At 42.1% G+C, this 24,416-nt stretch overlaps 2 protein-coding genes across 2 annotated transcripts in view; both read right to left on the bottom strand.

Moving 5' to 3' along the window:
* COG3 (component of oligomeric golgi complex 3) overlaps nucleotides 1-8,833 on the bottom strand; it is a 33,068-nt gene extending 24,235 nt beyond the window's left edge. Inside the window, exons 1-4 of the mRNA XM_030468347.1 lie at nucleotides 8,640-8,833; nucleotides 5,033-5,179; nucleotides 4,370-4,431; nucleotides 612-777 (exon numbers count right to left, since the gene is read on the bottom strand). Coding sequence (XP_030324207.1) covers nucleotides 612-777; nucleotides 4,370-4,431; nucleotides 5,033-5,179; nucleotides 8,640-8,801 — 537 coding nt within the window. The 5' untranslated portion in view covers nucleotides 8,802-8,833. The remainder of the gene's footprint in view (nucleotides 1-611; nucleotides 778-4,369; nucleotides 4,432-5,032; nucleotides 5,180-8,639) is intronic.
* A 3,139-nt stretch (nucleotides 8,834-11,972) lies between these two features.
* Nucleotides 11,973-23,360, bottom strand: SLC25A30 (solute carrier family 25 member 30). The gene is made up of 10 exons (XM_030458642.1): nucleotides 23,297-23,360; nucleotides 20,219-20,297; nucleotides 18,890-19,037; nucleotides 17,748-17,842; nucleotides 17,356-17,441; nucleotides 15,836-15,931; nucleotides 14,855-14,979; nucleotides 14,196-14,322; nucleotides 13,198-13,278; nucleotides 11,973-12,429 (listed from the first exon to the last, which is right to left on the bottom strand). The coding sequence occupies exons 2-10, from the start codon at nucleotides 20,280-20,282 to the stop codon at nucleotides 12,388-12,390; spliced, it is 864 nt and encodes a 287-aa protein (XP_030314502.1). The 5' UTR covers nucleotides 20,283-20,297; nucleotides 23,297-23,360; the 3' UTR covers nucleotides 11,973-12,387.
* Between the last annotated feature and the right edge of the window lie 1,056 nt (nucleotides 23,361-24,416).

The following is a 24,416-nucleotide window of genomic DNA, read 5'->3' as shown; positions in this document are numbered from 1 at the left end:
CTTGCCCTTTTTTACCAGAGAAAGACACATTACTCTCAACTGTCTAGTTCAAAAAGATGCATTCTACAGGTTTGTCAGTATTACACAGACACCATGCAATACAAATAGCAGTGCCCTACCCAGTATCACAGAGAAACTTTAGAAATCATTACTGGAGCCTTTAAAAGTGCTCCCTTATCCAGTCATGCTAAAAGTACAGCTTCACTTTACCACTGCTGGAGTAATTTATGAGGAGGAAGAACCTGGGAAATCAGCTCATAACTTCAAAAAATTAAAAAAACAAACTTTTTGCAATAAAACTTCTCAAAATACTTCTCTAAGTGATATGAGTTACTAATTTCAATAAAGTTTGCAGCTGTCAGGCATCAGTTACAAGAGCTCCCCTCAGCTATCTTTCTTGATAACAGTGCTTATTAACACAACATGAACACTTTACTGCACAGAACCCAACACTAGCAGCAGGTGAAACATACCAAAAATGAGGTGTGTTTCCAAAAAACCCCAAAGCAAATGCAGGATTGTCAACAATGTATTTTTCCAAGCCTAAAAACCCCAAAACTTTCATTTATGGTACCTCAGAAGTTTACAGTGATCCTCCTATCAAAGATTACCTGCTCTTTCAAAAGCTGTTCACAGGCCTCGTGCAGTGTTCCTGTCTTTGTGGACACAAAAAGGTACTGTTTTTGCAGTGACTCCAGGTGCTGAAGGGCACTATTCACATCGTTCAAGATAGCATCACATTGCTCCTGAAACCCAGACAAGTAATCCCTCATCTGTCTAGAAAAAGAGAATTGACAGATAACAGAAGTAAAATTTCACTTTCTGTATTTGCAAATTCAGCTGCTTGCAGGGACACTGCCACTACCTTTCCCTCTGTCCTGGTTTGGGCCAGGATAAAGGTGATTTTCTGTCTTGTACTTTTGCTTTTAGCTAAGTCTCTTGTAAGTAGTTGCACTTGCTGAATTAACAGCAAGTTTCTCAGACAGTGTCTGCTTCTAGGACTGATAACACTCGATGTTTATAGTTACAGCCAGAGACTGGGATGCAGAGCCAAGGACACTGCTCAGCTCTGAGAAACATTTTACCCTCCAGAAGGAAGAAAGAGGTCCCACCTGCAGCCCTCCTTTGGGGAGGAACAGACAAGATAGATGCCAGAATTGACCAAACAGAGTATTCCATCCCATATACGTCACACTCAGTATAAATTTGAGGCATCATGAGGGCCAAGCCATTTTTTTCCTGCTTCCAGCTTCCAGCTGCCTGCCCTTCCTGCCTTTCCTGATTCCCTTCCTTCACCCAGCATCCTGGAAGGATCCCGTCCATTCCTCTGCCTGTGGTCCTGATCCGCGCCAGCCCATATCTGTGTGTTCCTGCCTCCAGTTCCCGACTGCTGCCGACTCCAGGAGTCCAGCCTGGACTTCCCCAGGGCTACCCTGCAGCCTCAGTGGTGACATGAGAATTATTGGGGGAAAAGGGGGGAGGAATGTGGTTTCCATTTTCCTGTATATTTGTATATATTTAGTAATTTTTCCTATTTATCATTACTGTTTCATTAAAGTTGTGTAGTTTAGTTTCCAACCCATAAGTCTCTCTCCCTTATTCTCTCTCTTTTCTTTATCAAGGAGGAGAGAGAGATTAATAGAGAGCGTCTGTCACTCGGTTTAATTGCCGGGCCAGTGTTAAACCCTGACACCCTCCCTAGGAAATAAAACATCTCTTGCAACAAGCAAGAATGCACAATAAACAGATGTTTTGTGACTGGCAGAAAGAACAGAGCCACAGGGGTTGGAACAGCCACTGCAGTAACTCCATTTCTCTGACATTTCTTATGGCAAGCCTACCCAGAAAGTAGCAGCATGCACAACAGCTTGTCTAAAGCATGCAAAAAACACCTCAACAGACAGCGCAAACCTACTGACTGTATTTTATATATATATATTTATACTTATATACATAAAGCACCTATCACCATATTGATAAACATTCTTTGGAACAACTCTGACAGCAGAGATAAGAACAGGAGTCAGCCCGAAGAAAAAAAAGGAAAAGAAAAAAAAAGGAAAAGAAAAAAAAAGGAAAAGAAAAAAAAAGGAAAAGAAAAAAAAAAGGAAAAGAAAAAAAAGGAAAAGAAAAAAAGGAAAAGAAAAAAAAGGAAAAGAAAAAAAAAGGAAAAGAAAAAAAGGAAAAGAAAAAAAAGGAAAAGAAGAAAAAAGGAAAAGAAGAAAAAAGGAAAAGAAGAAAAAAGGAAAAGAAGAAAAAAGGAAAAGAAGAAAAAAGGAAAAGAAGAAAAAAGGAAAAGAAGAAAAAAGGAAAAGAAGAAAAAAGGAAAAGAAGAAAAAAGGAAAAGAAGAAAAAAGGAAAAGAAGAAAAAGGAAAAGAAAAAAGGAAGAGAAAAAAGGAAGAGAAAAAAAGGAAGAGAAAAAAGGAAGAGAAAAAAGGAAGAGAAAAAAGGAAGAGAAAAAAGGAAGAGAAAAAAAGGAAAAGAAGAAAAAGGAAAAGAAGAAAAAGGAAAAGAAGAAAAGGAAAAGAAAAAAAGGAAAAGAAAAAAAAGGAAAAGAAAAAAAAGGAAAAGAAAAAAAAGGGAAAGCCACAAGCCACCTTGCTTCCAATAGGATGTTAATTTAGGTCTCTTCTATACAATTTTCAGTTTCCATTTAGAAATTACTTCTACTACCCCAAAGTAGCTGATATTATCCAGAGGATTCAAAATTTACTGAAAGAAGCTTAAATGAAATTGATCCAGTATCTAATATCACCAGGGTTGTCTAGAGCTCAATGCAGACATAAGCTGTAAATGATCACTAAATACATGTTCAAGCACTCAGTTTGATTAAACATCATTGCAATTTAATTACTCTTGAGTGTCAGCTGAAAATTCTGACCTCTACTTCACACAAAGCAGTGAACAATTATGTCCTGGCTATCCCATAAACCATTCTGCATCCATGGAACACTGAAGTATCCGTGTGCATTGCTATGAACTTGCCAACTGACAAAGCACGGGGTGCTGTTCTTTTTAGCTTGCTAATGATCTGATCATGGGCTCAGTATCATAGAATCATAGAACTGGCTGGGTTGGAAGGGACTTCAGAGATCATCAAGTCCAACCCTTGATCCACTACCGCTGCAGTTACCAGACCATGGCACTGAGTGCCACATCCAGTCTCTTTTTAAATATCTCCAGGGACAGAGAATCCACTACTTCCCTGGGCAGCCCATTCCAATGCCTGATCACCCTCTCCGTAAAGAAATTCTTTCTAATATCCAACCTAAACCTCCCCTGGCACAACTTAAGACCATGTCCTCTTGTCTTGCTGAGAGTTGCCTGGGTGAAGAGATCGACCCCCCCCTGGCTACCCCCTCCTTTCAGGGAGTTGTAGAGAGTGATGGGGTCTCCTCTGAGCCTCCTCTTCTCCAGGTTGAACAGCCCCACCTCCCTCAACCTCTCCTCATAGGGTCTGTGCTCAAGTCCCTTCACCAGCCTGGTTGCCCTCCTTTGGACCTGCTCCAGCACCTCGGTATCCTTCCTAAACTGAGGGGCCCAGAACTGGCCACAGGACTCGATGTGTGGCCTCACCAGTGCTGAGTACAGGGGCAATATATTCAGTATATACCTGAACCTCTGCTTTTAAGAACACCCTGAAATGCTAGAGAAATAGAGGAAGAGGCAGGCCAAAGAAAATTAGAAAAATACAGAGAAGGGGAATACAGCAGCATCATTTTGTCTCAAAGAGCAAGTTTGTGAAGTCTCAAAACACAGGCCAGTTTCCATAAAAGCCATCAGCAGCTCTGGCTCAGCCATTCAGCTGCAGTTCAGGCTCTCATGGAGTAGCTGTGGAAGTCAGTGGGAAGGGGTTCTTCTGAGCCCAAGAGAAAAGTCAGACAAAAATAGATGAGAATGCCAAGTCTCAAAGCCAGAGTTGAGCAAAGTGTCAAGGAATGCAGGGAATGCAGATACAGAGTCACAGAGACAGTTTCTGATGAACCAAATGTCAATAGCAGAAATGACAACCAGCCACACCCTCAGAGGATGACATTCCAACAGGAGTGGCAGTGGAAAAGGCAAATGAAAGCTCTTAGACTGCCTTTGCCTGCAGCCCTGTCTATAACCCAGAACTAATTTCAATCTGCTTTAATATCCTGAGCAGTTCAGCAGGAAATCTGTCTCCCTTTTAACCCCTGTGCCACGAGGACAAAAGCCTTCAGGATGGCAGTGGGGCACAGCACCTTGGGAACCTTCAGCTCTCCCAACTCACTCCCCCATTCCTCACCAGCTAAACCCAAACACACCCCAACATTACACAGACAAAGTGATGTCCCTCAAAGTTTGAATTGCTTACAGTGGCAGGAACTGAGGCAGAACACATACCTGTACTTGGCACCTTCATCTTGATCCATCTGTGTTTGTACCTGAGCAAACCACGAGAAGAACTAGAAGAGATTTTATAGTGTGAATAACAGATATCACATGAAATTATTTTAAAAATTAGAAAAAAATTAAATATCAGATCTATGAAATGAAGATGAGCTTCTGTTAAAAGCAGAGCTGTTTCAGAATTGAATGATTAATCAAGGAAACAAACTATAACTCCTGACTGGAGGTCCTTATTAATCAAGGAAACAAACTATAACTCCTCACTGGAGGTCCCTTTCAACTGAAATATTCTCTTCTACTCCTCCACTAAAATAAATTGGGAAGGACTGAATTTCACCTGTTTTATTTGCCCAAGAACAAGGCTGTCACATTAGAAAGAGGGGGAAGGGGCACAACATTCTTCCATAACATGAGGACACCACCTTACTGAAGGGGTGCCTTACTCTCAAGTGAGACTCCACTCAAAATGCCAAAAGTTATTTGACATTTAAGAGGTATGACCTCGACAATTTTTCCCCCCTCCAAGTTTCTTAAGGAATCTTGAAAACTGCCCACCAAAGTATTTAACAAACCCATCAAAAGCTGGGCAAGAAACAGAGTAACTCTCAGAATTCTCTGAAGATTACTGCAGCTCAGAGGTGATTTAGCACCACGTACCTGCTGTGCTGTTTCAATTCTTTCATTCTCCATCCCCAGGACAGCAAATCCTTTCAAGAGCACATCCTCTGTGGATTCTGGCACCACAGCCATCAGCGTAACAGTTGGTGACTGGGATGTCAGGCTGCACAAATCTTCAATTGGAAGCTGCTCATGTAAACCCACAAAACGTTAGTTAGAGAACTTAGTTAGAACATAGTAAACTCAGCTCAACTCCAACACAAATCAAAGCATCAACTGGAGAAAACTGAAACACAATGGACATTTCATCCATCAACATAACACACCAATTACCACATCTGTACATTCAGAAACACCAAAAAAAGGGTTTTTTTGTTCAAATCGAAAAATATTATATAGTATTTTACATAAATATGTTTGTGTAAGAACAGAAAGTGCATGTGCATGTATACCTGACATACTGATGAGCTGTATTTTATACTGTAATTTCCAATTTAACTGGTCCTATACCCAAGAGAAATGCACTAGGAAAGTTATCCAGGAACCTAAGAATTCAGAACGCATGCAGAAGCAGAAATAAATATCACTGCTGTCTACACTACATGACAACAGTTATCAGATATTTTTTGACAAACATTCAGAGAAAATTCAAGGCTTAACACTCTCAGAATTCATTCAGGAAATAGTATTTTATGTTCTTTTAAATGCTTTTTAATAAAGTCAAGGTAAAAAGAAAAGCTTTTTTGGAAGACAAGGAATAGCTCTGCTGAGGAGTGAGTCCCAGCCACAATTTTTTAAGCAAAAAAAAGAGAAGTAAAAAAGTAACTTCAGATAAATTGTAGTTATGTATGATTGGTGACTCACTAACTAGCTTATATGGAAGAAATTAATTTAAAAAATCAAATACCATTATATACTCTTTTTTTTTGCATAATGTCCTTTGTAATTCACTTAATAAGCACAGTTTTCTCTTGGTGAGAGCATCAGTCACATAAAATACTACTTAAAAATTGGTGTTCCCCTAGGAAATTACTCAGTAAAATTTTCATACCCTGGCAATACCAGACTGGTGAAGAAAAAACTGTCAGGATTTCAGATATCTGAGAATACACAGACTGGCTTATTTTGTTCAATTTCCAGTTAATCTCTGTTCCCCCTCTCTCCAAAACAGGCAAGACCCTAGCTGGGGAATTTGGGTTTCTCTCATTATTATTACTGAGGAAAAGGCAAATCCATCAGAGCCTGCATCTTCAGAACAGCCAAGGTGCTGCTCTCCCACTCAACTTCAGCAGGAGCCAAGCCCAGGTGAAGTCCACTATGTCTTGGCATTGCTGTTGCCCTGTGTCCTGGTTGGGGCCAGGATAAAGGTGATTTTCTGTCTTGTACTTTTGCTTTTAGCTAAGTCTCTTATAAGTAGCTGCACTTGCTGAATTAACAGCAAGTTTCTCAGACAGTGTGTGCTTCTAGGACTGATAACACTCGATGTTTCTAGTTACAGCCAGAGACTGGGATGCAGAGCCAAGGACACTGCTCAGCTCTGAGGAACATTTTACCCTCCAGAAGGAAGAAAGAGGTCCCACCTGCAGCCCTCCTTTGGGGAGGAATGGACAAGATAGATGCCAGAATTGACCAAACAGAGTATTCCATCCCATATACGTCATACTCAGTATAAATTTGAGGCATCATGAGGGCCAAGCCAGATCTTTTCCTGCTTCCAGCTGCCTGTCCTTCCTGCCTTTCCTGTTTCCCTTCCTTCACCCGGCATCCTGGAAGGATTCTGTCCGTTCCTCTGCCTGTGGTCCTGATCCATGCCAGCCCATATCTGTGTGTTCCTGCCTCCAGTTCCCGACTGCTGCCGACTCCAGGAGTCCAGCCTGGACTTTCCCAGGGCTGCCCTGCAGCCTCAGTGGTGACATGAGAATTATTGGGGGAAAAGGGGGGAGGAATGTGGTTTCCATTTTCCTGTATATTTGTATATATTTAGTAATTTTTCCTGTTTATCATTACTGTTTCATTAAAGTTGTGTAGTTTAGTTTCCAACCCATAAGTCTCTCTCCCTTATTCTCTCTCCTTTCTTTATCAAGGAGGAGAGAGAGATTAATAGAGAGCGTCTGTTACCCGGTTTAATTGCCAGGCCAGTGTTAAACCCTGACACCCTGACTGGCAAATACAGTACCTGCCCTGCTGCAAAGTTGGTTTAGATCTGTAGGAACATCCTCCAGCAGCAGCACCCTCCTACTATCACTTGGGATGCGTGCCAGTATTTACTTAACTACAGCAGCACAAAGATTACACAAAAAGAGAGACCAGGAAGAATGAAAAACAGGTGGATTTCAGTAAGGAATTGTTTAGAAAACACCCCCCCCCCTTTGTTATTTTAACCTTTTAGATACTTGCTGAGAGGAAGTTTTGTTGATTTTGTAGCACTGTATCGTGTGCCACAATCCTGCTCAAACACAAAACCTCTCGCAAAAAGTACAGTTAGGCAACAACAAATGTTTTGTTCCCCTTCCTTTTGTAGGCAAGGGGCTGTTCAAAAATGCTCATCTTGTCAGAGTTCGATATTTTGTAACTAAGGGGGAGATCACATCTTCCACAGTAGTGAAAAACTACAAGCTTTGCTCCCTTATTCATAGAATCATAGAATTGGCTGGGTTGGAAGGGACCTCAGAGATCATCAAGTCCAACCCTTGATCCACTACCGCTGCAGTTACCAGCCCATGGCACTGAGTGCCACATCCAGTCTCTTTTTAAATATCTCCAGGGATGGAGAATCCACTACTTCCCTGGGCAGCCCATTCCAATGTCTGATCACCCTCTCTGTAAAGAAATTCTTTCTAATATCCAACCTAGAACTCCCCCAGCACAACTTAAGACCATGCCCTCTTGTCTTGCTGAGAGTTGCCTGGGAAAAGAGACCAACCCCCCCCTGGCTACCCCCTCCTTTCAGGGAGTTGTAGAGAGCGATGAGGTCTCCCCTGAGCCTCCTCTTCTCCAGGCTGAACAGCCCCAGCTCCCTCAGCCTCTCCTCATAGGGTCTGTGCTCGAGTCCCTTCACCAGCCTGGTTGCCCTCCTTTGGACCTGCTCCAGGACCCCAGTATCTTTCCTGAACTGAGGGGCCCAGAACTGGACACAGGACTCAACCTGTGGCCTCACCAGGGCTTTACGGGGCTTCCTGAATCATCCTTAAGCTGCAGCAGGGAATAACACGGGTGCCAGCGGCTACCAATCGGTCAGGAACAGATCAGGAGGACCTGAACCATGTGACTCCAGAACTAAAGCTCCCAGTTCCAACAGAACAAACCGTGACGAGCCAAGGGAAGCTGCAGGGCCAGGCCGGGAAGGCCCCGGGGGGTTGTTAGGGGTACGAAGCCCTCGCTGCTACGAACCCCGGCACCCGGGGCAGCGGGAGCGCTGCGGGAGGGGCAGGCTGGGGAACCGGCTGTGGGGACAGCGGGGCGGGCAGGGCTCAGAGCCTCCCCCACCGGCCTGAAACCGCTGCTGAGCCCCACAGACACCGGGGCAAAGCAGCGGCCCCGCCAGATGGGCCGGGCCGGGCCGCTACCCCTGCCGCCTGGCGACGTGGCACGGAGCTACCTCCCTCGCACCCGCCCATCCCCGGCCCGGCTCGGGCGGCCGCCTCACCTCCGGCGGTACCGGCAGGTTCTCGGCCGCCGCCTTCAGCTCCAGCACCGAGTCCGTCTGGCGGTCGCTGAGCGGCGCGGAGGGCTGCGGGCGGCGGTCCCACAGGCTCAGGCGGTCCCGCAGCTCCCTGCCCGCCGGCTCGGCGGGAGGCGGCTCCGCCATGCTGGCGGCGGCGGCAGTGGGGTCAGCGGCTGCCGGGCCGGGCCGGACCGGGCCGCGGAGGGGAAGGAAGGAGAGCGGGGCGGAACAGAACGAAGCGCTCGGGAGCGCGGCGGCGCTTCCGGGGAAGGCACAGAGCGCCCCGCTCACGTCGCGTGGCTGTAGCGTCATTGGTGGAGACAGAATACGTCACGGGGCGGAAGGGGGAGAGCGAGCGAGTTGGGCCGGCGCCCCCTGCTGGAGCGGAGGAGCGCAGACCCCGCCATAGCCGGACCCACCGAGGCGGCGTCCGCGGTTCCGCCCAGAGCGGGCGGGGCGGCTGCGGGACACGGGCAGCGGCCTGGAGAGCGACCGGGCTGGCAGCTGGATCGGGCACTACCTTCGCAGCAGCCTTGTTTTGTGGGTGGGGGTGGGTAGAAGGGGCGTAGGATGAGCTTGGTGATGGCACCGTCGTCCGGACCAGCGACGGTTTTCCTGTGCAGGAGTTCCCTGCTCCCTCATCGCACCCCCCCGCCCCCCTCAAAAAAAAAAACAAAAAACAAACAAACCCGAAAACGTTTGGGTTAATAACCAAGAGGTGCTTTTGCAGGTGTTGTTTTTGGTCTAGTTGCAACTAAGCGGACAACTGAAGTAGCCATGAAACGGGGAAATGAGCCAGAGGAGCAACCGCTGCTGCCAGAGCTGCCCCTGTGCCCGCGGTGTCCCCTGTGCACAGACACAGCCCGGGCAGGGGGCAGCTCACACACCCTGACACCAACAGCGGTTTACTCAGCACTGAGGTCTCATTTCTCCACAGCACCACCCATCAACCAGATCTCTATTTTTCTCCCATGCCTCAGAACCAGGTGCAGGGACTCTTCTTTACTTTGGAAACTCCCTTTTTTTCTTGGTTTACTTTTTCTGTACTTGAGGCACCCACTGCAGTGGTCACTGCTTCCATGTCATTGGGAGCCTGTGGTGCTTAGCAATGAGTCTGGCTCGACCTTGTCCCTCTGTCCCTCTCCAGCTTCCCCTGAGTAAGAGCTGCAGCATACCCCCACCCCATTACTACAGACTGACAGGTTCTTCCTCCCACCAGAACTCCATCTGTCAGACTTGTGCTACTACACCTGAACACTGCAACTCCAGCCTGGTGACAAGTGTCACACTAGCTCAGTCGAGTCAGTTACTTGAAAACTAAACAAAAATAAGCCAATTATTGTGAAAACTTCATGGGTCTGGAACCAGCACTGGTGAGGCCACACCTCGAGTCCTGTGTCCAGTTCTGAGCCCCTCAGTTTAGGAAGGAGATTGAGGTCCTGGAGCAGGTCCAAAGGAGGGCAACCAGGCTGGTGAAGGGACTCGAGCACAGATCCTATGAGGAGAGGCTGAGGGAGCTGGGGGTGTTCAGCCTGGAGAAGAGGAGGCTCAGGGGAGACCTCATCACTCTCTACAACTCCCTGAAAGGAGGGGGTAGCCAGGGGGGGGTTGGTCTCTTCTCCCAGGCAACTCTCAGCAAGACAAGAGGGCATGGTCTCAAGTTGTGCCGGGGGAGGTTTAGGTTGGAGATTAGAAAGAATTTCTTTACGGAGAGGGTGATCAGGCATTGGAATGGGCTGCCCAGGGAAGTAGTGGATTCTCCATCCCTGGAGATATTTAAAAAGAGACTGGATGTGGCACTCAGTGCCATGGTCTGGTAACTGCAGCGGTAGTGGATCAAGGGTTGGACTTGATGATCTCTGAGGTCCCTTCTAACCCAGCCAATTCTATGATCCTATGATTAGAGAGGAAAGTGGTCTTGCAGTTCATGATGTGCAAAAAAAAACCCAGCAAAAACACAGTTAATGTGCATTACCCAGACAGTAACTAACAGGAACATGAGATTTTAACTACTGCAACTCTAGTTGGCCCTGGCTAAACATCTCATGGCACACAGCTCAACACCACCAGCAGCTTTCCTTTGTTTTCCTTTCCTTTGTGATAACCTTGAAGTATTATTTCACACCCAACCCATCTCGCTCTCTTCCCATTTGAAACATAGAAAATGAAAAAAGTTCAGTCATTAATAATTATTTTAAAACTTTTTATAAGCTTAAAAAATTTAAAACATACACTTAGTTTACATAGTGTACAAAAATGTTTCTATTAAAGCATAGAAACAGCTGTAAGGAAGCAATACTGCCCATAAGCATACCCATAATACAGTAGAAAACCACTGTGCTCTAGGAAAGTGCCTTGTGCATTTAAACATCAATTTGTGAATTCAAAATTACTAATTTTAAGTGATAATAGTAATTTTGAAATCAATTAAATTTCTTTTGGTGGAATGTATCCTTAACAAAAAAATGTTTAAGAGTTTACACACAATGCCACAAAAATGCAAAGCTGCTTTGCTGTCCCCTGTGAACACAGAAGGACCACTGTGTGACGTGCATCTTGTGTTTGCTTTCTTGCAATTAACAGCAGCATTTATAAAGAACTTGACCTAACTGTTTAATTAATGGCCTTGAAGTTCTGACATACATTTAACCCAACAGGTAATGCTTTAAGGAAGCTGTGGTTCATTTCTATATAAAGTGTTTATTTGTATGCAACAGCAACTTGGGTCAGTCTGCTCTGTGCAAGTGCTCAGCAGTTCTGGGTTTGGGAGTCTTTTTAAAGAGGAAAGTTGTCTTCCTGTCAGGCTTACCACTGGGGGGCTTTGGTTCTTTGGACACAGGCACTTGGGTGACACAGCCAGAACTGCTCAGTGTAAAACTCAAACCTTCCTGGTGACACCTGGCAGCCAGGAACCATTACAAGTCATTCTTCCCAGCAATGGAAGAAGCTCAGGAAGTTTCTCTGCAAGACAGGCAGATAAGCATGGACTTGTTTGAACTTCAGTCCTGATGGGAATTTACATATGAATATATTGAGGAATCACTTATGGTGAAAACTAGGAACTACACATTTGGAAGAATCTTTCCTCCAGCTATGCAAAACTGATAACTGTGGTAACCACACTTTCAAATGAAGCTGGATTATCCCCAGCTAATTATGCAGGAATTTAAGGACACAGAACACAGGAAAACTCTGGGGAAAAAAAAAAAACAGAAGCAGATTTTGTACTGCAGTAAGTACTTTGCTGGACTAAAGGCCTGCAAAGATGTCTTCTGACAATTTCAGCTAAATTGGTAACTATAAACTAATGCAAATTGCATAAACTTCTGAAAACAGGAAAAGCCCAGCTCCTTGGTACTGCCTCTCTTTCTTTATGGAGAGATTGCTCTTTGAATCATACATAACATTGCACATCTGAGCCTCAACAGTATAAAATTGCACTACAGATCTTCACATTCAAGAAGGCTTAGACAGCTGACAGAAGGAAGGTATTTCACCATGTTTGGTTCAGTCTAGAAAACTGCACCTCATCCACTGAATCACTTGAGCAAGCCATTGTTCCAGGAGCCAATTTGCCTGGATATCACTACCAGGTTGTTCTCATTCACAACACTCTTGTGACCTCTTCCTTGGCCAGTAGCTCAGACAGTGAAGAGCAGATACTCAAGCAACTCACAAGTGGCTCTAAACTCAAACAGTAAAGCAACACAATTCAGTACAGTTCAGCATGTCAGAAGTCTAGTTTCTTCAGCTGCTCATATGTCACAAAGAACTGGAATACCTGGCTAAGGAAAACTGTCTCCTGTTCTCACAGTGGAAAATGATGACTTCTCTACTAAATGAGAGCTGCATCAGTGTGAACCTCAGTGCCACTCTTTGCTCCCTCCTGTACAGTACTGCTGTCTGTCCTTTTTTGGTACACACTAGTAGGCATAATAATAATAATAATAATAATAATAATAATAATAATAATATTCATTAAATTTTGGACTTTTTTTTTCTTTTTTAAGTGGTGCAGATTGGGTGCTGTGGTTACTGAGCTTTCTTCCCTGTGCCATTCTTGTCAGCAGAGTTTGTGGAGGTCACCAGGTTGACATTTGCTTTCAGTCTGGTGATACCAATCACTTTCTCATCCCTGTTTGCCAGGATCATAAACACAATTCTGAGGGAGGAGAAGAACATGGCAAAAGCCCTTAAGAGTCTTGACTCACTTAGCTTTGATGGGCTAAAGTAGCTCTAGCTCATCTGGTCAATTTTATTTTAAAGTAGGCTCCAAACTAAGGAAATGGACAGGTATGAAATTGGAGGAACAGAAAAATGTTTTGCAAGATCATATTCTAGTATTCACTCTGTGTGATTCACAGATTCAATCTGCAGCAGTTGACTAAGCAAATGGTCAACTACAGAATCTTCCATTCATAAAAAGGAAATATTTGTGCTGACTTGACATTTTCCACTCCGAATATACTGTTAAGTTGTCTGTCAATACTTGCTGTTGTATGGATAGCTTAATAGTTCCAAACACCTTTGAAAAGGATACAATAATATTCCAAGGACCAAGTCTTAACCAGTTTGGCCAAAACCCTTTATATAGAGAAAAAAAGCCTTCATGCTTCCATGTCTGAGAAAACAAACAAAAAAACCACAGCAATGATACATTTATGTAGCAATTTATTAGTGAAAAATCTAGACAGCATCTTGGGTAAAAAGATTCTGTACCAGACAAGGGAATGGCTTAGTGCTGTAACCTAGATTTAAACATATTGTATGACAGGACAAATAAATATTTCACTAGCCAAAGCCAAGATTAGTGGTCTCTGCAGCATTGCCTGACAGGTAAAGATGCAGGCCATGACATTCAGTACCCAACCCAGAGTCACCCACATTGCATTCCCAATTTTTTTCCAAAAACATTGCAGAGCAATGCATGTAAACCTGCAGCTTACAATCAGTATCCCTTTTTTTGTTTGTTTGCTTTATGGACTTCTCAAAATTGCACTGGCCAGCATGACGTGGACTGTTATACAGACCACACTGTTCAGTAAACAGTTTGGACACCAACTCCCTCTCCGCTCTTCTCTGAGTGAAAGAGATGCTCCAACATCATATTCAATTTAGGGACTGAATAAACCAAGCCAAAAATAATCAAAACCAGAGACTAACAGTCTTTCACTGTACTAGGCTTTCCATTATGCAGTAAGCAACATAGAAAGCCATCTGCACTAGAAGATGCTGTCCAAGAACTGACCTATGAAATTATTGGTTCTTATCAATATCCTAACACTGTATAAAAGACAGATTACTGCTGAGTCTACTCATCCAAGCACCAAAAAGAAGTGCCTTTAGTACATACTTTCTTCCTGCCTTTCTGTCAAGATGGTAGATATTTTCATACAAAATCCCTTTGAAATATATTTTTTGCCTTTATGCTAAGTTACCTGGAATAATTTCTAGGGCAGCTTAGAACAACTGCAAGTTCAATACCAAAATCATTGCTTGACAGCACCAGTTTCTACCTTTTGTATGTGAACTACTTACTTGTAACAAGCAATCCAAGGTACCCTTGTAGTTTGAGTCCTGGCTTCTCTGGTTCATCATGCGTGTTCTTACAAAATCAATTGGATTGGATGCAAGGGCCCCAGATAACCCACAAGTAAAACTTGAGCTAAGAAAAGAAAGGTTTAATGAAATTTGACCTACTACATTTAAAGATGCACAGAATTCTACACCCCCCCCCCAAAAAAAATGCATTAATAATGAGGGCTTAATATGCTTTTAGTTAATAACTACATCAGCTAATAGATGTGAACAATTTCATTTACTCTAAAGCTTCATGAAGATGTGATATATATAGCCCTTATATAGAGTTTCTGTACACATGGAACAGACATTTGTGCCTCTGAGAATAAATATTTGATGACTGGAATTTTGTTCTAACCTCAGTTTGCAAATCTGAATGGTTTAGACCATCCAGAGAACACAATTCCATATTCAAAAGAACGTTAAATCCAAACCCTAAATAAAACTAGCTTCTGTGCTATGTGCTACCATTTGAGAAACTATTGTATTAAGAAGTATAAACACATCAGAAGTAGATTTACATCCACTCATGAAAGGAAAAAAAAAGATATATATTCATCCCCCTGTAAGAACTAGCCAATGGTGAGCTATGCAAGCATTTATTTATACAAACTTACAGGAAGTGAGTATATACTGTATCTCCCATCAATCCAGACATAATGATGTGCTTCTTGACAAAGTCATACACTGGCAGTTCCACTCCAGCAATAATAGCAGCTCTCTGTGCTGTCAATGATACTCCCTGGAAAAAGAAAGGAAGCTTAAAGTTGAAGTCTAAAATTCACCTTTGTGCACCAGAGGAGCCTATAGAAACACACCACGAATGTGTTAAGAAGGTTGATAATTCAGATACAGCTAATTAGTACAAGTCTTAGATGTGCTACAAAAACGCAAATTCAAATTAATAGATAAATCACTTTTCCACACTGAACAGCAATTTCAGATCCTTAATCTACTCCACCTCTTCTTGACATCTGAATTTTTATATTAATTTTATTGGCCTCAGCAGCCAAGTGACAGTAACTCCCCTTGCTGCTAACTGAAAAGCTGACAAAGTGAGGAAAATGAACAGAAATACGAAGATCAAGAAGCTTTGCAGAGAAAAGGACACTAGTAGAAAAACTCTCCTATTCTCTAGCTGTTTCAAAACAAGTGCCCATTCTCAGTCTTCAGTTTTTATGCTGCCACTGACTGTAATTGTCATAAAACAATCTACAAGATTGAATACAAGAACTGCTGAGCTAGAGGGGGTGTTTATTAACACTAAAGAACATTTCGAAGTAAAGGGACATGTTTTAAGAAGAGCAGAGTATACAGATTGAGAACCTCTTCCAAAAGGTTGTTGAACTAGTCATAGAGCCAGTCACCCTAATTTAGCCTCCATTTGTCTCCTCTTTTTTAAGTGGCTAATCCATGAACACAACATTGGTAGTAACTCTTCATCAAAACAGAGAGACACCAACAGTGAAGCATTCATGGCAAACTATGTATGTATTACCTACTGACTTCTCTCTATATTTTGGAAAAATAGAAGCATATGAAATTCAGTTAAGCAAGAAAGTGTATTGAAAGTATAGGGTGTAGTAAAAAGAACTTGCCTTCCATAATCCTTTAGTGCCTTCCTTTTGGTAGATCTGCATGAAGTTGCCCATCATTCCTCCTTGAATCACACTACCTTGGGCTTGCATTCTGATCTGAAATTCATTTGAAGATAAATCAGAAAATACTTTTCAAACATACAACTGATAATACTTTAATACAGTTTTATTAAAATTTTTAGTTTTATAAATAGTATCTCTATCTCTTTGAATAGAAATTAATAGCTGACATTACCATAATAACCAAGATGTAATTTTTTAGAGTGCTTAAGCTATCCAAATGCAGCTACTAATTTTGAGCAAGTATGAGGTGTAGTTCTTAGCAGCATTAAGTCACTTCTATTTCTGTACTTGCACACTTCTCCCTTTAGATTAGATTGACAGATGGGTTCTGCAGGATATCCCTTTCAGTGTTCTCACACAGGTTAAAATGAAAGGTTAAAAAGACTACAGTTTCAGCTGGTGAGTACCAGGAACTTTGAGCCTGTCAACTTCTAAGAATGCCCTTGGGCACCTGCCATGGTAACCACCAAATACAAGCTTGGTTACAAGTAAGTTGCTACATGGACAGAATCTTGAGAAATAACTAATTGAAGTCAGCTTGAAATAGAAGTTTGTCTGAAATACATACCCCCACTAGTCCTCTCAAAGATTAAGTTTTTAGTAGTTTTAGAAGAGTTTTCTTGAATTTTTCATTACAGGCATCAATCTAATTCACATGCTACAGCTCTCATCATACAGTTGTTATCAGCCCTTCTAAGTAACTGGAAAAGAGGTCACTACCATTAAACTAGCAGATTCTTAAATAGGTGATGACTTGACCAGATCACTTTAGATGACTGATACTAGAACACCATTTCCATATGACACTGCATTGCAAAGCCTCCCTGCAAAGTTAAAGAATCACACAGCAAAAGTAGCACTAGGAAAAACTCTTGCTTCTTATTTTATCTTTGCCTGTTTTAAGTTCTAGAAACAACCTAGTGTAACAATGTTACCAAGAAGTAAAGATGAAATAGGCAGTGTGGATTCCACACAAACTTGTGAAAGCCAGATTCATCTTAAATTATAGAATCTTAAAAGCATTAAGGTTGGAAAAGACCTCCAAGATCATCAAGTCCAACCTTCAACCCAACACCACCACACCAACTAAATCATTATGTCCTGTAGTGCCACACCTACATGTTTTCTGAACACCACCCCTGGGCAGCCTGTCCCAATGCTTGAAAACCCTCTCAGCAAGAAATTTTTCCTAATAGCTAAGCTAAACTCTCTCCCCACCTCCAGAAAAAATTACATGGATCCACCTATCTCCCCAGTCACCAGTTTCCTAGTGCATACTTCCAAATAATTAGTATGGACCAGAGGAAGTTAATAGAATTCAGGATGTGGATGATTTTTAAAAGTTAGGAGATGAGAATAAATAAGTTTGGAAAACAAATCCTATATTTACCATTAGATTCTGCAATTCCTCAAGGAAAGGACAAAAACTAAGGACAAACTTTACATAACACTATTACCTTTAAGACATCTGTAGGGTTGGCAATAGATGATGATATCACTCCCGAAAGAACAGCAGAGAGAACATTTATTATCAGGGTTTCATCTATTTCACAAAGAAAGAAAAAAGTTTAGCAGCAGATTTACAAAGTTTAAGAGGCATCAGGGCAGGATGATGCCACCCTTTCTTTAGCCAGAGAGAAAGTCAATTGCAGAAGCCTTAAAAACTGCTCTGACAAGTTCCCCTTGCTGATTCACTTTGTTGTAATTGGTACATGCACCATCATCTTAGAAGACTTGTTCAAACTACCACAATAAGCTATCAAATGGAAACAACCAGCTTCAAACAATACAGTCCTCAACTAAAAACCAAAACCAAACCAAACAAAAATAAACAAAAAACCACCCTCACCTTCTGGATGCTCAACAAACATTCTTTTTAAGCTCTGGTAAGTGCCTATTTTTAGAGTTCCATATAAAGCTTGGCGTAGCACTGCTGGTGCAATCCTGTGAAAATAGGCAGTGATAATATTTATGGTCAATATGACAAAAGAGTGCTTAGTCAATATTTTTTAGAGCAGGAGAGGCTGAGGGAGCTGGGGCTGTTCAGCCTGGAGAAGAGGAGGCTCAGGGGAGACCTCATCACTCTCTACAACTCCCTGAAAGGAGGGGGTAGCCAGGGGGGGGTTGGTCTCTTTTCCCAGACAACTCTCAGCAAGACAAGAGGGCATGGTCTTAAGTTGTGCCAGGGGAGGTTTAGGTTGGATATTAGGAAGAATTTCTTTACCAAGAGGGTGATCAGGCATTGGAATGGGCTGCCCAGGGAAGTAGTGGATTCTCCATCCCTGGAGATATTTAAAACGAGACTGGATGTGGCACTCAGTGCCATGGGCTGGTAACCACAGTGGTTGTGGATCAAGGGTTGGACTTGATGATCTCTGAAGTCCCTTCCAACCCAGCCAATTCTATGATTCTATAATTCTGTGATTCTATATCTACCAGAGCAAGGTTTGTTCATTTAAAACAAGGAATTAAACTCACTATAGACTAAACAAGGTTTGGGGTGGTTTGTTTTTTGTTGGGTTTTGAAATAAATTCTGCAAGCACATGAACTGTGAAAGGATTACTATTCCAGCATGCTTCAGCTTGTGATCTGTGAAACAGCTGCAAGCATGTCTGAAATGTAATCTGTAGCTTACATCTTTCCCCACCATCTTCCATGTTTAAAAGAAAGGCTTGCCCATTTACATAAAGGTTAATTCAATTTTTCTTCTGAGATAGAACAACCATAGCAGCATTGTGGTGAGTAACCTTATGCTTAGCCATTTTTTTCCAAGTAGGTTTTTTTGGGTGTTTTTTGTTTTGGTTTGGTTTTTTAAACATGAAATGCTATTGCAGAGTGCAAAGACTGAAGCAATCTAAGCTTGGACTTTCAGCTTCCAGAGGCAGGCTCACCAAATTCCTTGCAATTCTGAAACTCAAGAACAAACACACTATGGGCTCACACTTATCAGACTATTCATAAACCATTTACTGCAAGTCCATTAATTTTACCCAGAGTATAAGGCTTTTAATCCTTCTTCTTTGCATATCCTGACTAGTGCATGAAACATTCCACGGTAACGGATTTCTTTGTATTTGGGATCATTGACTTGACCTTGAACCTGCAGACGTGTTTTTGTCAGATCAATGGGGAAAGTACCTTAAAATAAAAAAAAAAAAATAAAAAAAAAAAAAAAAATTTATCAAGTACTTACCTAACCAAAGGCAACAAATGATATAAGAAACAGAAACCTTTATTATACACCAAAATACATTAAAATACTCCATGGGAAAAAGTCTCTTACCAAGACTTTCTTCTAAGGAAGTGGTTCATTTTATGTCACGTTGTTTCTTTTAAAAGCTGTCAGAGGCTCTACCTACTTCCTATGTGTATGCTTGGCACTGGCTATGTTTTCATATTGCCTGGCTGTTAACAGCCACACTGAACAGGACTCCACAAGTTCATATACTCCTTTTAGGAGAGGGTTTAGGAAGCATATTCCTCCAGAGCTTACATTTAACAAAGAGACCACATAGGAGTCAGGATTAACTGCATCTGTTCCAACAAGACTTACCAAACAAGAAAAGGCTTTATGAATTGTCTTACTCACAAAGTTTTTGGCATTATTGGCCATGTACTGTAAATCATAAGAAGTTTCTAATTCATGTTTGAACAAGATTGATAAGAGAAGGTAGAAAAGAAAAATAAAACTAATTTTCATCACCTACTTTATTAGACAAGTTTCACATGCAAGCCCACCACATGTCATATTATGTTCTGCTACTGTGAAAATCCAGATTTTCTTTCTTTTAATGTATGTGCATTTCAGCTAAGACTTTACAAGGTAATTTAGGTTTGTCTTTAGAATAGGCACTGAAACATCAGATGCACTGTCTCACTACAGCAATTATTCTATATTGCACAATAACTGAATTTAAGTGTTCAATCAGCCACTCACATTCAAGAAAGGGGGAATTTAAATGTAGCTACTCAGAAAAGCAAAGAGAAAATTAAGAACTTAAGAACTTAACTTTAAGTTAAGAACTTAAACTTGTCCACTCTAGCAGAAAAAAAGCTGTGTATACTTATTACCACTGTCTAGGAACACATCAGCAAAGACCAAAAAATAGAAGACAAAATTTGTATAAAAACAAGATTCACCAAGGATGAGTTTGTTACAATTTCAGAACACTTCTGTCTGTAAAGTTCTGAGCAATTCTTCAGTCAGCAATAAAGAAAAAATTCCTGTGCTCTAGACCACCATAATCTATTGTTGACTGATAACATGGAACCAAGCTTCTTTTAAAAGGGACTACCTGGGTATTAAAGGAAAAGCTTACCACATTCTGCAGTGATTGATGCTAAACCTCCATAGATAAAGGGCTTCCAATTTAGTGCTGACATTTTTGATCCTTCTTTCTGTGAAATAACAGAATTCAATGCTTCTCTAAGTACATCTGTTATAAAAGTACATATGATAACATTTAATAGCACTTTGTGCCTTGTCCAATTAAGATAGACCTTCCAAATATACTAAGGGTAAAAACATTTAACACCTCTGACAATCAGAAGTCAGTCAGTAATACTGCAGAAAAGCATCTGGGTACAAAACACTGTCTCTACTAGGTATTTGGATCACCACTATCTTCACCATGAAAGGTTAAAGTAGTTTGCCTCCCAGGCATGATCTCAAGAAGCACAGCAATGAATAATACAATTATTCTTAGCAAGCTGAATTAGTATGATTGCATTCTGCAATCAGATGGAAGTTCAAGACATCTAAAACTAAACTAAAACTAAACATACTAAACTTATGCTCCTTTTTCCCTGGTATCAACATTAACATGAGCTGAGCTGATATACAGAATACCGGGGTACATACAACATTTTGCTTCCATTAAGGCTTATTTCTGCTACCAGTGTTCACAATATTCCTTCTTGTGAACACTATATGCTAACAGCTTGCAGCAAGCATGGGCAGAGCCATTCTTAATTCTTCGTCTGCGAAGCCAAGCCATGACTTTTATGAATCAATAAAAAAAAAAAAACCACCAAAACTGCTCTAACTTATAGTCAATCATGTGAATTCACAAGTGACCACTTATGAATTAACTATAACATATGATTTGCAGGATGATAAAACAATCCTGTTATCTTAGAAAAGAGATAAGAACTGCAAAGCCGGACTAGTCCAGCCAATACAAGACTGCCCTTCCCAAAACCAAGTAGGTCTCTCCATAGCTTAATTTTTCCCTTTCACATAAAATAGTTTCCATTCTCCATTTTCCACAATAACCTCCTAGAAACTGGATTCTACAGTTATATATTGCCAATTAATTTTGTAGAATAAATGTACTGTAAACCCTTTCCCCTCAGCACATGTATTCCTTATTGCTTTTTTCATTCACCCATACTACTGAGTTGGAAAACACCAAATACCGCAGTCACTTGCACTGTCTTTGTAAACAATGACTCTTCTTTGGTCACTTCCTCTGGAAGTACCAATAATCAAGCCAATAATCAACTTAATGAAGTTAAGAGTTTTCAGGCATGCCAGAACAGTCACTGCAGGCCTAGTTTGCCTTCTGTCACCTTTGCTTCATTAAAAGTGACCTGTGTCTTCAGTCTTCTGATACTCAATACATTAAAAAAAACAAAAAACAAAAAACAAACAAACAAACAAAAACAAAACACCAAAAAACAACAAAACAAAACAAACAAAAAAAAAAAAAACCACAAAAAAACCAAAAACAAGGACACCCACTATATCACCAATAAGAGTGACCTGCAGAGCTCAGGAGCAACAGACAGACTAAACGCCAGCTTTTCCATGGGAAAGCAGCAGGGCCACATGACACTGTGCCACTTCCAGCTCCAAGTTCCTCATATTCCAGTCCTGCCATGAATAATGGCAGATCATTTATTTCATGGAGACAAAGACGAGCTCAGTTTCCCCACTACCAGCTACACACACAATCTTGGCTTTTGAAAAACTTTTTTTAAAAAAAGAAAATAGTTCACTATTGATGAAATGAAAAATACCTGTACTAAAGTTTGTATTTCAGTTGGCTGAGGCAATGAAGGCTACTCAATTTTCTATGTAATTACAGGGCACTGGCACAAAGTAGAAGTGTGCAAGCACAGCCAAATAAAGTTTTCAGTTTGTATACAGCTTTAGTGATATTAGCTGAAATTTTGATGTATGTATAGGACACCCTAAAGCAGGTATTTTATAGCACACTGTTTCTTCTATATATCCCAAGGTGAAGACCTTACAAAACACTATCAAGGCTTGTACCTCTGAAAGGCATATTAATCCCTGTTAGTGCTCTGTTCCTCTGTTCCTGGAGCTGCCTTGTTTTCTGAATTGTTGTTTTGCATTTACTCAGAAAATGTCCCTACCCTGATAAACATAGTCAGCATCTCCCTCAAAGAATTCCATTGTCAAACTACTTAAAAATGTGGTCCTGCCTTCACTGTAGAATGAACTGAGGGGTTTTTTACTGGAAAGAAATTGTCCTTATCTAATATACCTTGTTGTCCCCTCAGCAGCAAGATAAGAAAGGTGTTATTGCCTCTAAAAGACACTGGGTTAGATTGATACAATGATTCATCCACGCACTCCGCAAGAGTCAGAAGCAAGTCTGATTGCTTTTAATTGGCAGCGTGACTGAAAGAAAATCAAAAGTCCAGATTCCATAAAAGAATGCATCACTTACATATCTAGACATTTTGTTCTTAGAGAACAGACCTGAGAAATCACATATTAAATTTTTCACTGGCTAACAATATTGCTAGCATACTAGGCACACTGTTTGGCTTTCTTAGAGTAGCTGTAACTGTTCAAAATTAATTTGACCCTTGACTGTTACAGAAGGCTTATGCTAAATGTGTTCTTAGTCTGAAACTGTTATTACCTGTAATGCATGCATGCATGTTATCCAAGCAACACTTTTTAATTGCAAGGATTACACTGCAGACACACAGCTGGGACTTCGTGTTCAAATAGTAAAGCATCATAAATAAATAAGTAATAAATCAATAAAAACAGGACTAAACCTAGCAATCATCGTTTCAAGTTTTTGCAAAATACCACCTGCTTTTACAAAGTACAGAAGGCAGTGAAAGCTCCCCTTCAACTAAACGGGTTCCATGCAGAAGACCCTTCCTGACAGATTTAAGTCTACTTTAGCAGCTGGACGGAAGCAACAACGACCAAGAAGGGAAAACAAGGAACAGAAGGAATATCCCTGCTCGGGGCTGGAGGGCTCTGGAGAAAACCCCTCTCCTCCGTCAGATCTGCACCCGGGAGGCGAAGGGGTCCAGCGGGGCACAGGGCCTCACCGGCATCCCTCCGACATCCCTCCGCAATGAGAGAAACCAACGCCTGCTCCCTCTCTCCTTCCCTCCCCACTTACCACCGAGGCCTCCTCGCTCCCCGCGTCCTCCCGACCCGCCCGGCACTCCCCGTAATCCGCCAGCCCGGCCCGACCCGATCCGACCCGGCTCTGCCCCGCCGCTTATAAAGCCCCCGCCTCGCTTCTCCTCAGACCCGGCGGCCGTTGGAGCGCGTGGCGCCCGCCCCGCTCGGCCGTTGGGCTGGGAGAGAAAGGGCGGGATCGCCTCAGGGGCTGAGAGGGACGGGGATGGATGGAGGGTGTGTGGAAAAGGGTGGGTTTAAAGGTCCCGAGGAGCCGCCGCTGTGAGGGGTTTGGTTTGAGAGGAATGAGGAGCTGGCAGAAAAATAAAAAAAATAAAAACAATTAAAAAAAAATAAAAAATTGTCCTGTCCTTACTGTCTTGAGTCTTCCTTCCTTCGCCTCGGGAGGCTTCGGGCTGTTGAGGCAAGGTGGTCTTTTCCACTTTCGCCTCAGGAGAGTGGAACAAGTGTAATGAATGTGCCCTTCATTAAGTGTAACGATGCCATAGCTCTGTCCTTTACAGCTCTATGGCTGCCTGGGCTGCCTCATAACACGAGTGTCTAGGTGAAGCTTCGCGAAATCGTGGAAGGATTTGGGTTGGAAGAGACCTGAAAGTTCCATGTGCAGGGACACCTCCCACCAGACCAGGCTGCTCCAAGCCCCATCCAACCTGGCCTTGAACACTGCCAGAGGAGACAGCTCAACTTCCCTGGGAAACCTGTGCCAGTGTCTCACCACCCTCGGAGTGAAAAATTTCTTCCTAACACCTAAATGTACCCTCTTTCAGCACAAAATCATCACCTCCCATCCTCTCACTATGTCTTTATAAAAAGTCCCTTCTCAGCTTTCCTGTATGTCCCCTCCAGGTGCTGGAAGGCTTTTACAAGGCATCCCTGCAGCCTTCTCCAAGCTGAAAAACCCCAATTCTCTCAGCCTGTCCTCATAGGAAAGGTTCAGGAACTGGTACAGAAACCTAGGATATCTGCTCTGTGGTGGAACACAAAGGGGCCAGGTGGGTTTAAATCTCTACTTTGCTCTTAAAATACTGTATATATTTTTGACATAATAGTTCCGTGTGTTATTTTTTTGTTATTCGTATGCAGCTTTGTGCAATTCT

This window comes from Calypte anna, chromosome 1, assembly GCF_003957555.1.
Source record: "Calypte anna isolate BGI_N300 chromosome 1, bCalAnn1_v1.p, whole genome shotgun sequence".
In the NCBI taxonomy this organism is placed as follows: domain Eukaryota; kingdom Metazoa; phylum Chordata; class Aves; order Apodiformes; family Trochilidae; genus Calypte; species Calypte anna.
The sequence above is the reverse complement of the archived record's forward strand: the minus strand, read 5'-3'. Positions and strand labels throughout refer to the sequence as shown.